The following is a 12286-nucleotide window of genomic DNA, read 5'->3' as shown; positions in this document are numbered from 1 at the left end:
GACGGGACCGGCGGCTGTCGGGGACCGAGCGGGGCGGCGAGGCGGGCAGGACGGGTGCTTTGCAACGCTTCGGCCCCTATTGTTCGGCCGCCCCGGGAGGCTGCTCCTCGGAGAGGCGTCCGCTTTTCCAGGGAGCTCTCCCTCCCCGCGCTGTAAATATCTCAACAGATGCTCGGCTCGCTCCTAATCAGCTCGGCTCCTCGGCGGCCAGCGCGGCGGCAGCGGCAGCGGAGCGGCAGCAGGGAATTAGCGCCGGTTCTGCGGGCTCCCCGCAACATTTGGCTCCTTTTTCCAGAAAGGAAAGATGGAAAAGGGGAGGGATCGCCCGTGAGGCTGACTGACGGTTTACATAATGAGCTTGCGAGGATGCGAGGCAACTATATAAACAGCTCGGAGGGAAGCGAGTTTTCCATTTACCGAGCGCTGTTCGCACCAGTCCAAGGAGGAGCGGTCCAACACTAAGCACTCCCCTTCGCGTCTCTCCCCAAACCCACCCGGCTTTGGAGTTTACAAAGGCGCCAGGAGCGGTCGGAGCTCGGGGGTTGGCTGCAGGATTTCATTCCCAGCAGGGGACGGTCTCACCCCACACCTGGATTTTTACCTCCCGCTTTCTGCCGCTGCTCGGGGAATACTGGCGAGGGCGGGTCGCGCTGCGAGGGGCGCCCACCCGGACCCTTTGAGGAATACAGGAGGAAAGCTAAACCCTGGGAGAGCTGGAAGCGCCGCTTCCACGAGGATGACAGCCTTGCGCAGCTTTGGCTTGACGTTTCTGTTAATGGTTTTGCAGCAGGTAATCACGCAGCGAGCTAACTAAGCGCATACGTGGAAGGGGTTCGCGGAGCGCAGAGCGGGTGACGGACGCCAGCTCGCGTGGCGGAGCCCGGGTAAGGTGTGATTTGGGTTTTTTGTGTGTGTCTCCCCTTTGTGCAGGGGGTGGCCGGCTCCGGCGTCTTCCAGCTGGAGCTGCACGAGTTCGTCAACAGCCACGGGTCGCTGGCCAGCGGCAAGCCCTGCGCCCCGCACTGCAGGACCTTCTTTCGCGTGTGCCTCAAGCACTTCCAGGCGGTGGTCTCCCCGGGGCCCTGCACTTTCGGCAGCATCATCACCCCGGTTCTGGGGACGAACTCCTTCAGCGTCAAGGACACGGAGAAATTTGACAGCCCCATCAAGCTGCCCTTTAACTTCACGTGGCCGGTGAGACTCCGCTCGGAGCGCCGAGCGCGGCCGCGGGGCAAGGAGGGCGGCAGGGAAAGGCTGAGCTGGCGCGGAGCAAACCGCTCCCGCCGGTAGACTTCTTGCCAGAGCTTCCTTTAAGGAAAAAAAAAAAAAAAAAGAAAAGAAAAAGAGAAAAAAAAAAAGAAAAAAAAAGAGGGGTGGGGGGTGAGGGATAACACGACCCGGCGGCACGGGGCGCGGGGCCGTGCTGACGCTGCTCTCTCCGCCCGCAGGGAACCTTCTCGCTCATCATCCAGGCCTGGCACGCTCCCGCCAACTACCTGCCGCAAGGTGAGCGCGCCGCGCGCCGCCGGCAGGGGGCGCGCCCCACCCGCTGCGCGCTCCCGACACCCCCCCCTCCCCACCTCCAACCCCGGTCCCGGTCCCAGCCCCGGTCCCGGTCCCAGCCCCCCCCTCCCCGCTCCCCCGACCCCCCCGGCTCAGCTGTTTATCCGATAATTTCACGGCCGGCTTTATCCGACCATCAGCAGCCCGGTCCCCCAACGATATCCATCAGGGGCCGCTTTGATTCTGTCCCGACCCAATCTCCAACACAATTGCGTTTCCTCCGGTTTATTTTTGGCGTGGGAAAGAAAGGAGCTCTGCGGTGAGAAAGCTGCGAGGCTGCCAAAGAGCCCCGGCCGCCTTTTCCTGTATTTTACACCTTTCTCGAATTCCGCCCTTTGGAAAGGAATAATGGCTTTGGGATGTTTTTCTGACAAGAGAGGAAAAAGGATATTCCAGCAGCACAGCAGCCCTCGCTTTGAAAGGCCTCTCTCCGCAGAGCCCCCGCAGCCTGGGTTAACGCTCACCAAAACCGAGGGCACCAAATTAATGCTCCAACCCTCCTCAGTGGGGCCACTGCACACACACATTTGGGACAGGGGTTCCTGGGGCAGACAGTGGTGGTGGTGGTGATGGAGGTAGTGATGATGGTGGTGATGGCTTTGATGGTGGTGGTGGTGATGGTGGTGGTGGTAGCAGGCTGCTGACACCGTCCGTTGTCCCCCAGGCTCACAGCTGCCGTCCGAGGACTGGCTCATCAGCCAGATGGCGATCCAGCGGTCACTGGCGGTGGGCGAGGACTGGTCGCAGGACGTGCAGAAGGGCCCGCTGACCCAGCTGCGCTACTCCTACCGGGTGGTCTGCAGCGAGAACTACTACGGGGACAGCTGCTCGCGCCTCTGCAAACGCCGCGACGACCGCTTCGGCCACTACGTCTGCGAGGCCGATGGCAGCCTGGCCTGCCTGCCCGGCTGGACCGGAGAGTACTGCACCGAGCGTAAGTGCCAGGCTGTGACAGACATCGGGTGTGTGAGGGGCCGGGCACAAGGGCTGCTGCAGGAGCCCCGTGAGCTGCCCAGGCCTTACAGCCGGCCGTGTGGCATCGCCCCTCTCCACAGGGTGCTGGCAGCCAGCTGCAGCCTCCTCACCTAGGTTGGGGTGAGGGACTCCCAGTGAAAGGCTGTGCCACCTCCCAGCCTGTGCACTGGGCAGGTCTCTAAAGCTAGCAGGTGTCTCAGAGTATTAAAATATATCACCTGCGCCAGCTTTCTTAGGCTCTGTGCTAAACCAAGAGTTGCACTGGGACAGGAATGTAGTTGAAGAGGCCTTCAAGGAAAGGCAACCCCCTAAAGCATCAGGGAACTGTTCGGTGAAGGCACCCCAATCCCAAAACTTGAAGTGCTGCAGTGGTGTTTGCTTGTGGCTGCAACGGCGCTGCTGCAAAACATCGTGCACCTGGCAGAGCTCGGGGCTGTGTTTTCCTGCTGACCTTTCCCCTCTGTGGAAAGCGGCAAGCTGAGGACTTTGCTCCCCCCGTTGCTGCAGCTGCTAATGCTGCGCTGCACCTCTGCGAGCAGTGAAGAAAGCAGAGAAGGGCTCTTGGCTATTATCACTGAGTCAGTTGTACCTATTCTGAGTTAACATGCTCACAGCTTGCCCACAGAGGCTTACACCATTTCTGCTGCCAGAGGAGATGGGGCAGGTGTTGCGCTATCGTAGCAGGAATCTTTACTGTGGGCTCAGGGTCCCGCTGGATTTTTGCAATCTCCTGTTAGCACAGGCAGAGCCACCACTTGCTCCTTTTCTATGAGAGCTGCAAGAGTTCATGTTTGTTGTGTAAGCAGAAAAAATAAAGGACAACTTGTCAGATGTCGGCTCTCCTTGTTCACTTCCTCCTGCTCCAGAACTCCTCGTACTAAGAATTTTTAAAACAAAGCTTTGAAAGTGCAAAACCGGTTTTCGAAGCATATTTTTAAAAGCAGACATTCTCCCTTTTAAAAGTGTATTCTGTAGTGGCATATGTATTTACCTAAACATTTCTGCTTTTTTTATGTTCTCTTTACAGCCATCTGTCTGTCTGGATGTACTGAACAGAATGGATATTGCAACAAGCCAGGAGAGTGCATGTGAGTAGATGGCAATTGCAATCCGAACTTCAGTTAAAACAGAATAGTAATAGAAACTTGTAACAGAAACTTAAACTCTTTTCCATGTCATTAATGTTTTAATTTGACTTTTCTTTTAGCTGTCGTCCTGGCTGGCAAGGCCGCTACTGCGATGAATGCATTCCCCACATAGGCTGCCGCCACGGGACTTGTAAAACACAGTGGCAGTGCATTTGTGACGAAGGATGGGGTGGCCTCTTCTGTGATCAAGGTTAGTTCAGAATGTTGTGCTTCTGGTTCTAGATTGGGTATTCCTCAGTATGGGACTAGGGAATCTGACCCATCAGATCTAGAATTAAGCTTCAGTAAGGTACACGTTGAGAGGCATCGATTTGTACCAAGGCTGTCTCAGACACTAATACTTAACTTGTAGTAGTCTGCGCTGAAAACAAGCAAGCCTTTTTGGTAGGTGTTGAAAAACAACACCACCTGGATGAGTTTTGACAAGGCAAGTTTTCTGTCTTCTCAAGCTAAGTTTAATGTATTCCCTGTACAACTATAACAATTTACTAAACAGTTTCCAGCAGCAGTAAACACCATAATTTGGGCCTTCCTTATTTTGCATACAAGGAAGTTAACTCATGTGATAAGTCTGGAGCATGAGAGAAAAATCATGTAAGCAAGAATGAAAAGTACAGGTTCCATTTTAAGGTACACCAGACCACTTCCACCTATTCAACCCATTGAATCACTGAACTGTAGCCAGCTGAGCAGTCATGTCCTCAAGGCCATATATGCACTGCTGGCACTGAGATCATTAAGTACTCACAGCAAGTTAAGTGTTTTCAAGACATTTATAGGATTAAGATGGGGAAGTCTGAATTAAGCAGGAAAAGTAAAGTTGCAGATTTTTTTCTTTTCTGTTTGTAGTTACCTATTAACCAGTTGTATTCCAATTAGTCTTTGGTATTTATAGTGCTTATAAAGATTTTCTACTTGCGTCCTATGAACTTGTGTGCTTAACCTCTGTCTCAGATATAAGTGAAAATAAAAAGGGCCATCAAGGCTGGCAGAGCATTTAGACAGTTTAAACTACTAACATTCATAACAAGAGAGCATGGTAAATAAACAGTAAAAGATTTCTAATGTTTGTTTAAATCTCCAAGCCTAAATATTTTTATTTCCTTCCTGCCTTCCCAGAACGTGCCTTGGAGCACACCTTTTAAAGATGGTGCTAATTCTTTTAGTATGTGACATGTTGTGCACAGACTATCTGTCCACTATGCCTTGGAGCGTCTTTCTGAGAATACACACAAAGTACATTTTGGCATCCACATCCCATTACAGCTAACAGGTTTACACACACACAAAAAAGGAGAGTATACCAAAGCATTAAGAAAGATAAGATTCCCAAAATTCAGAGCTCAGGTGATAGATGGAGAGCAATATGTAAAATTCATAACAATCTGAAACATCTATTACTGATAATAATCTGAATAATAACCTCCAATATTCCTATTAATAGCAAAATGGAAGACTTTTTAAAATTGAAAATTCTTTACTGTTGACTACAGTGTTTTTGTATGAATGTCTTTTTCCAGCAGTCAGAGACTCTTTCCTCTAACACCTGGTATCTTTGCAGATCTGAACTACTGTACTCACCACAGACCGTGCAAAAATGGAGCAACTTGCATGAACACCGGCCAGGGCAGCTATACGTGTTCATGCAAACCTGGCTTTACCGGCGTTGACTGCGAACATGAGATCAGCGAGTGTGACAGCAATCCCTGTAGGAACGGCGGTAGTTGCACGGTAAGGGCATTTTAAATGTAAAGTCTTTGTGTGAAGCAAGCCCCAGTATACTTTTTCAGAAATGGTTTTGTAACAACATAATGGGAATTCGATAGTACACAGGTTCATTACTGACGCTCACAACTATCATACTGAACCCTTCCTTGGACGTGTCAGGGGAGGAAGTCTGTTACAGGAGGAGATGTATCATCTAGATTAGAACTAGTCAACTGATCCTTAGGTTTCTGTGGCAGCCATTACGAGATCTTGGCAAGATTCAAGGTTTGTGAGGGAGCAGATCTTTAAAAAAATAAGCTCCCAAATGAAGGTTAATACAAAAACGTGTCAAGTCTGTATTTTAATAATAAATAAAATGTCTGCTTTCTGTTATGGAGTGTAGTGCCAGTTGGTACAAGGAAAAACAGATGAAACACTTTCTGCAAAACAGAGTTCTTCACTTTTAGTTTTCTGCAGTCTCGTGTTTCAATGTATTTTCAGAGCCAGTCAATGATTGATCCTACCTGTTGATAACGACTGATGGCTTACAAATATCAGATGTAATCCAATGCATGTTTTGATTAAAGCTAATGCTGCAAGACCCGACTCCCTTCTCCCAAGACCTTGGACATATATTACTTTCAAAAAAGAGATGAGTTTTTTTGTTATCTAAGTGGTGGGACTTCTCAATAGCAAAGCAAAATAACGCCCTTTTTTATTAAAAAAATAAATAAAAATAAAAGGCTCTCATGCAGAGGATAAATGTCCTTATCACAGCTGTGTAGTGGTGTTAGTCATGTTTTTGCCTAGTTGCCTCTAGGCTCCCTACAACTGTGTCTGCTCAGCTTGTGTAGTTGCACGATTACTCCTGCACGACGAATACAGCCAGTTCTCAGCTCTATCCCTCACAGACCAGCCTGCAGTTATTTACTCTGCAAATGTCACTTTTGCCACAGTCAAAAGTTCAGTTCTGTCTTTTGGGACAGAACAGCACATGCTGACCAAAAAGAAACGTGCAAGCAGCTATCCTTTGGTGGCATCAAATTACAATGGCCAATGTTGTGTTTTGCAGGATCTGGAGAATGGTTATCACTGCCTCTGCCCCCCTGGCTACTACGGAACTCACTGTGAGCACAGCGCTTTGACGTGTATCGATTCTCCATGCTTTAATGGTGGCACCTGCTTGGAAAAAGAACAAGGGGCCAGCTACACTTGCGTTTGCCCTTTTGGCTTCACGGGGTCGAACTGCGAAAAAAAAGTAGACAGGTGCACAAGCAACCCATGTGCAAATGGTGAGTCTTTTTATCAAAAACTCTCACGTCCCCTTGATTTGTTTGTGCTTTTCAGTGCAGAAGTGATAGAAATCCAATCTGACCTCTACTCTTCCCCTAATATATTAGTCTCTCCCTCACTGTATTCCACATCTACCCTAATTTTGGCCTCTTGGGGGGAGGACTTTCACTGGCATTTTCTATGCAGGAAAAAAATGCACAAGTTTTACCATGGGATGAGATAGATGGCAGAACTATGTACATTAAATTAACTTTATCACCTATTTAGAAGGGGCATATTTTTAAAGGGAGATGGGTAAGCTAGAAGGAACTTTTCATGTGTGGTTGTTTTATAAAATAATCTCCCTCTTCTTGAGGTAGTATAAAATGCTTACGGACAGAGCTCTGTATTTCCAAGTGAAGTACATTGGAGACTGATTTTTTTTTTCTTTTATTTTACTTTTTTTCCTCAGATGGTAATTGCTTTTACCTTGGTCAGATTCGCGTGTGTCGTTGTCGGCCTGGTTTCTCTGGTAAGAAATGTGAGATAAACATCAATGACTGTGCCAGGAACCCATGTTCCAATGGGGGAACTTGTCACGACCTGATCAACGATTACACCTGCACATGTTTGCCAGGCTATAGTGGCAGGAACTGTGACATCAAAACCAGAGATGAATGTGCTTCTGGGCCATGTGAGAATGGAGGCACATGCTACAGTGGACTTTATAGTGCCAACTTTGTCTGCTACTGTCCTTCTGGCTTCATGGGCAGCCGCTGTGAATTACCAGTTTATTCAGTGCCCATTACACTTCCTCCTAAACCAGTCCCCTGGATTGCCATATCCATGGGAGTGGGGCTGGTGGCTTTGCTCATACTGTTCTGCATGATAGCAATGGTCATCAGGCAGATGAGGATGCACCCAGAGCAGGACTTGGAGACAATGAACAACCTGTCTGACTTCCAGAAGGACAATCTCATTCCAGCTTCCCAGCTCAAAAACACCAACAAAAATAAAGACCTCGAAGTGGACTGTGGGCTGGAGAAGTCAAACTACAAACCCAAGAATCATAAATTGGACTACAATCTGGTAAAAGACCTAACAAGTAGAGGGACACAGGAAGATAAATATTACAAAAGTGAAAAGTGTTTAGGAGACAAGTCTCCACTTCGACTACATAGGTGAGAATGCAGTCTTCCTTGTAGTCTTTCTTCAGCCCCCCCTCACCTTCATACCCATGTAGAAGCAAATGAGAAAACATGAAAAAAAAAAAAAAACTCGGGGAGATAGCATACAAAATAAACCAGAGCAAAGCCATGAATCTTGAAATAATGTAAGTGTGTAGTGGCCAAGTGGTATCCATAGCTAAATGAATTAAATTGAGAGCTTCTGCAGGGTGCTGGTAGTATGGGTGCTGTGAAGGGGAATGGGAGTGACTAGTCTACTGATGAAAGTAAGAAGTATCTGTTCTTCCTCAATAGATCTTGGAGAAAGAACAGTACAGCATATAACGATTAAAATAAGTATATTGGTTATTAAGAAGGTAAAATGATCTGCTTACTGAAAAGAAGGTTAGAGTAATAATAATTACTCTTTTCAAAAAAAGAAAATGGCAACTATTCACTAGGTCATCAGTATTCTTGTACACATACTGAAAGCCTTGCCCGGGTCCTGCTTGTGACAGGTGCACTGAGGGATCTGAGGAGTACATAGCTAAATTGGACATGGCAGAAATCTAGCAAGACAGTAGCTATTGCTGACTTCCACCTCCCTCACTTACTGTCCTGCCATCATATAGAACACGTGAAACTTCATCCTCTGCCCTTCCCTCCCACACCTCCTTGGCTATCTCATTCCAACCCTCCATATTCATTGAATTTTTAGAGATAGGAGTGTTAGTAGTCAACTAACGCCCTTTTCTCTCTGCCCTGCCTTAGTGAAAAGCCGGAATGTAGGATATCAGCGATATGCTCTCCAAGGGATTCAATGTACCAGTCCGTCTTTGTGATAACAGAAGAAAGGAATGAGTGCATCATAGCCACAGAGGTAAGTAAGTACGCGGGTGAACAAGCATAAATTCACAAAGTAAAACAGGCAAATTATCCTTTAGAATTGGATCTGAGAAGGTTACTCAATTTCCAGGGATCCCCGCATACACCCCTTCTGTTCTGTGGCTGACAGGAGTGCCCAAGCAAACTGAACATACAACGGGGAAAAAAAAAAAAATATATATATATATATATATATATATATAACACAGAAATTAGCAGCTCTAAAACCAGAGATTCTGGGTTTAGATAAGGAGATGAAAGCACCAAACATCAACCCATAAAAATTCAGTACATCATAGGATTATTTCCTCTTAAATAAGTAGTCAGCAAAAAAATGAAATAATAATAGTTCATAAATCCACTGACGTAAAACCATGTTTTTCTTCCCATCACTACTATGGGTAATCCATGTTCTGTGGAAACAGGCAAAGCTATAGATTTCCAACAGAAGATGGGAGGCAACTGAATGTGCTAAGTGGATAGGCATAAAAGACATTTAAAAAGTCTGTAGTAAGACATGGATGGAAATTTCACTTCTTGGCATTTAAGCTGTAGCTATATGTTCATGGCTGCAGCAATTTAATGCTGTTTCTTAAGTCACTGATAAACATATCTAAATTTTGACATTATTTTGAAAAGCTCGAGAACAGTATACAAAAAAGAGGTGCCTAGCGATGAATAATCTTAAGACTTCAAAAAAGCATCTACCGAAGATCCAAACAGTTCCCAAAGAATTATCAAAAATTAATACCTGTCCTTTTCAGTGAAGTCAGTCACTTTTAGGACTAGTTTCAGGTAGTTCCAGACTCCAAGAAAGAGAGCTTGCTGTGCCATGTAGCAGCGATCTGTGAAGGCAGACCTGCAGATTTCTGTCTCCCTTGCCAGGGCGGATATTAGATTTCGGCTCGAAGGCAAGCCGGAATACAAGTCAACCAGTAATATTAAAAGTTCAACTGAAAGGATTTTCAAAGATACAAATGTCAGTTAGACACTTCATTGCCACTAACAGACCTAAATATTGTATCTTCCTTGGAAGATCTTGCTGACCAAAGCTGGATTTACGTAAGGCAAGCCCCAAAGTACTTGTATGTTCAGAACGACAGGACCCTGAAACTTCTCTCCCTGGCACACAAGCTATCGCGTTATACCAGATGCCTTTCACAGAGACTTAATGTTAAGCACCCAGATTTGTAAGGTTTATCCTAGGCATTTTCTCCCTCACTCCAGGTAGGGAGGCTTCTTGTCTTATAGTTGAGTTGTTTGCTGAATATTCTCTCTCTCCGGATCCAGCCAAAACCATTGAATGCTTGTAGTTAAGCTGTAGTAATATCTGGCTTAAATTACTTTGGCTTGAATTACAATTTGTTAGTTCTGCTGTACTCTGTGCTTCCTTCTCATTTGTTGTGTTACTTTTATGCCCTGACAGGTATAAGACTGAAGATCAGCCCATTTGCACCTCAGATTTGGTAATGCCAGTAGATGGACGTTCCTGCTGCATTGTTTACAATTCAGAACTGGATTGGACTGTTTTTAATTACATGCAACTTGCTGCTCTCAGGCGGAGGATGGAACTGGGTGAACTGGACAGACTGTGAATTTACTGAAAGATGCAATACACCTTTTTGTTCTTACTGCCCTTGTTTGAAGTTTGATACCAGAAATCTCACTGGCTATAGAAGAAGGGAGGCAGAGGGAAGAGAGAGGGGTTAAAATGCTTATGTTTTGACTTGCTTTTAAAAGATATTGAGGCCAGTTCCTCATGGACAGACCTGTGGCTTTCCAGAACTCTGGTTATGGGAGGTGCTGGTAGAGGAGGAGGCACTTAACTATCACAGACGTTGCCACGGAAGGTGTGAAGAAAGACACATTGCTATGCAGATAATGGATACAGTATAAATGAGGTCTCCATTTTTTTTCCGGGTTTAAAAGTGCCTAAAATGTGTCAAGAGAATCTAACAAGCCCAAACAGAGACTTGACTGCTCTTTCTGCAGTTACCTGAACAGTATTGGGCAGGGGTGATTGACACTTCTTGCTACACATCAGTTTGCGTCTCCTCTCTCCTGCTGCATGTACTGGAGACAGTTTAAGGGGCAAGAGGAGGAAGGAAAGAGGGATACTGAATTTACATCATCTCATTTGGTGATGCTTTGGAGAACTGATTGACCCAAGCCACAATATGGGACGGGATTTTCATGGATTTAAGCATCCAAGAAGGGAAAGTTGTGATAAGGAATGTCTACTGCCTGTTCCCTATAGATAATGAGGAGAGACATTATCCCAGTTCTATTTAAAGCCTTACAAATGCGTTTTAAATCAATCAGCTCCTAGAACCTAAACATGCTGAGCTGTCTCAGCTGTTTTCATGCCCTTTGCACTACCAGTGATTGTGAATAGACATTATTTTTTTTCTTCTCCTTCCTCATTCTCTCCCCCACCCCCTTATTCTGACACAAATTTGGGGGTTTATAGCGTGTTTCTGAATTAGGTGCCACCTACTGCAAATAGTCTCAAAGTTGCAGCTGTTACTTTCTGAAGGAGGAGCAGCAGTGTCATCCCTGTATTTCTCTGTCTGGTTGCAGATCTCTGCTTCTGTCCCTCACCCTGGTTCCAAATGCCCAATAGCAAAGCACCCACTGAGAGGCCCTCTGCCAAGACGGGTGGAGGTTAGAGTTAGAAGGTCCTAGGCTAGTCCTGTTCCTTTCTTACCCCCCACTTCTACAGGGAAAAGAGGAAGCCAGCCCCTGGAAAACAGAGGCCTGAAGAAACTCTTATCTACACATTTACAGCAATAATATTGGGCACCCCTGTGGAAAGTGCCGTGACAGTAATGAAATGAGACTGTGAGGTGGGGCGGAATGAGGAGGGAGGAAACAAAATCTCTTCAAAGAAACCTGGACCGTGCTATCTCTCGGACAGCAATGTTCCTGCCCTTGTAAAGCCTGTTGTTGGACTAGCCCATCTAATGCCTTGACCTGTGCAGACAAGACTCTTCATAATGTCCACTACTGACCTTCTGCTCTGACTGTGTAGGACCATTTTGAAGATGACCTTCAGAAATCAATAATATGGGTTTTAGTTTGTCTGTTTGTAGTTTATTTTGAAGACTAGTATTTCAGTAATTTAAAAAAAATCAGAAGCACTGAACTTTCTACGTTTTATAACATTATTTTGTATATAATGTATATTTATAATCAAAACAGAAGTGTAAATATGTTTATTACTTCTCATGTAATGTTTTTAATGTGATGACAAAGTTTGAATTTTATTTTTTTTTTCAAGCAATGAAAATACTTTCCTGCTACTATGAAGTTCATTGTGGTTTGTCCTTTTACACTTCAGGTTCCATGATTTCGTGTCAGCCAAGGTTACTTGAAGCCCCAGAAGTAAGCTTGTCTGCCTGTTCCCTGCAGTCAGCCCCACATTTCATTTTGCACACCAACTGCTGTAGGCTGCTTTTATGACTATTACCTGATGTCAACAAAGTTGTTCAGCTGAAGAGCATTCATCTGACAGAAATTTTATTTATGTTGTGACACATAATATTTAAATTATATATATATATACTCTTG

At 45.9% G+C, this 12286-nt stretch overlaps 1 protein-coding gene across 2 annotated transcripts; it reads left to right on the top strand.

Moving 5' to 3' along the window:
• Positions 1–476: 476 nt before the first annotated feature.
• Positions 477–11977, top strand: DLL4 (delta like canonical Notch ligand 4; the record flags this gene model as incomplete). 2 transcript variants are annotated; one of them, XM_084288576.1, is made up of 11 exons in its annotated part: positions 477–790; positions 931–1194; positions 1449–1506; positions 2228–2497; positions 3566–3626; positions 3746–3876; positions 5248–5417; positions 6466–6685; positions 7138–7846; positions 8603–8711; positions 10143–11977. In XM_084288576.1, the coding sequence occupies exons 1-11, from the start codon at positions 737–739 to the stop codon at positions 10146–10148; spliced, it is 2052 nt and encodes a 683-aa protein (XP_084144702.1). In that variant the 5' UTR covers positions 477–736. The 2 variants fall into 2 exon arrangements, with proteins under 2 accessions (XP_084144702.1, XP_084144701.1); XM_084288575.1 differs by lacking the exon at positions 10143–11977 and having other exon boundaries at positions 8603–8741.
• Between the last annotated feature and the right edge of the window lie 309 nt (positions 11978–12286).

This window comes from Netta rufina (assembly GCF_964035555.1).
Source record: "Netta rufina genome assembly, chromosome: 5".
NCBI classification, from domain to species: domain Eukaryota; kingdom Metazoa; phylum Chordata; class Aves; order Anseriformes; family Anatidae; genus Netta; species Netta rufina.
Note: the sequence above shows the minus strand (reverse complement) of the source record. Positions and strands in the feature narration are given on the sequence as shown.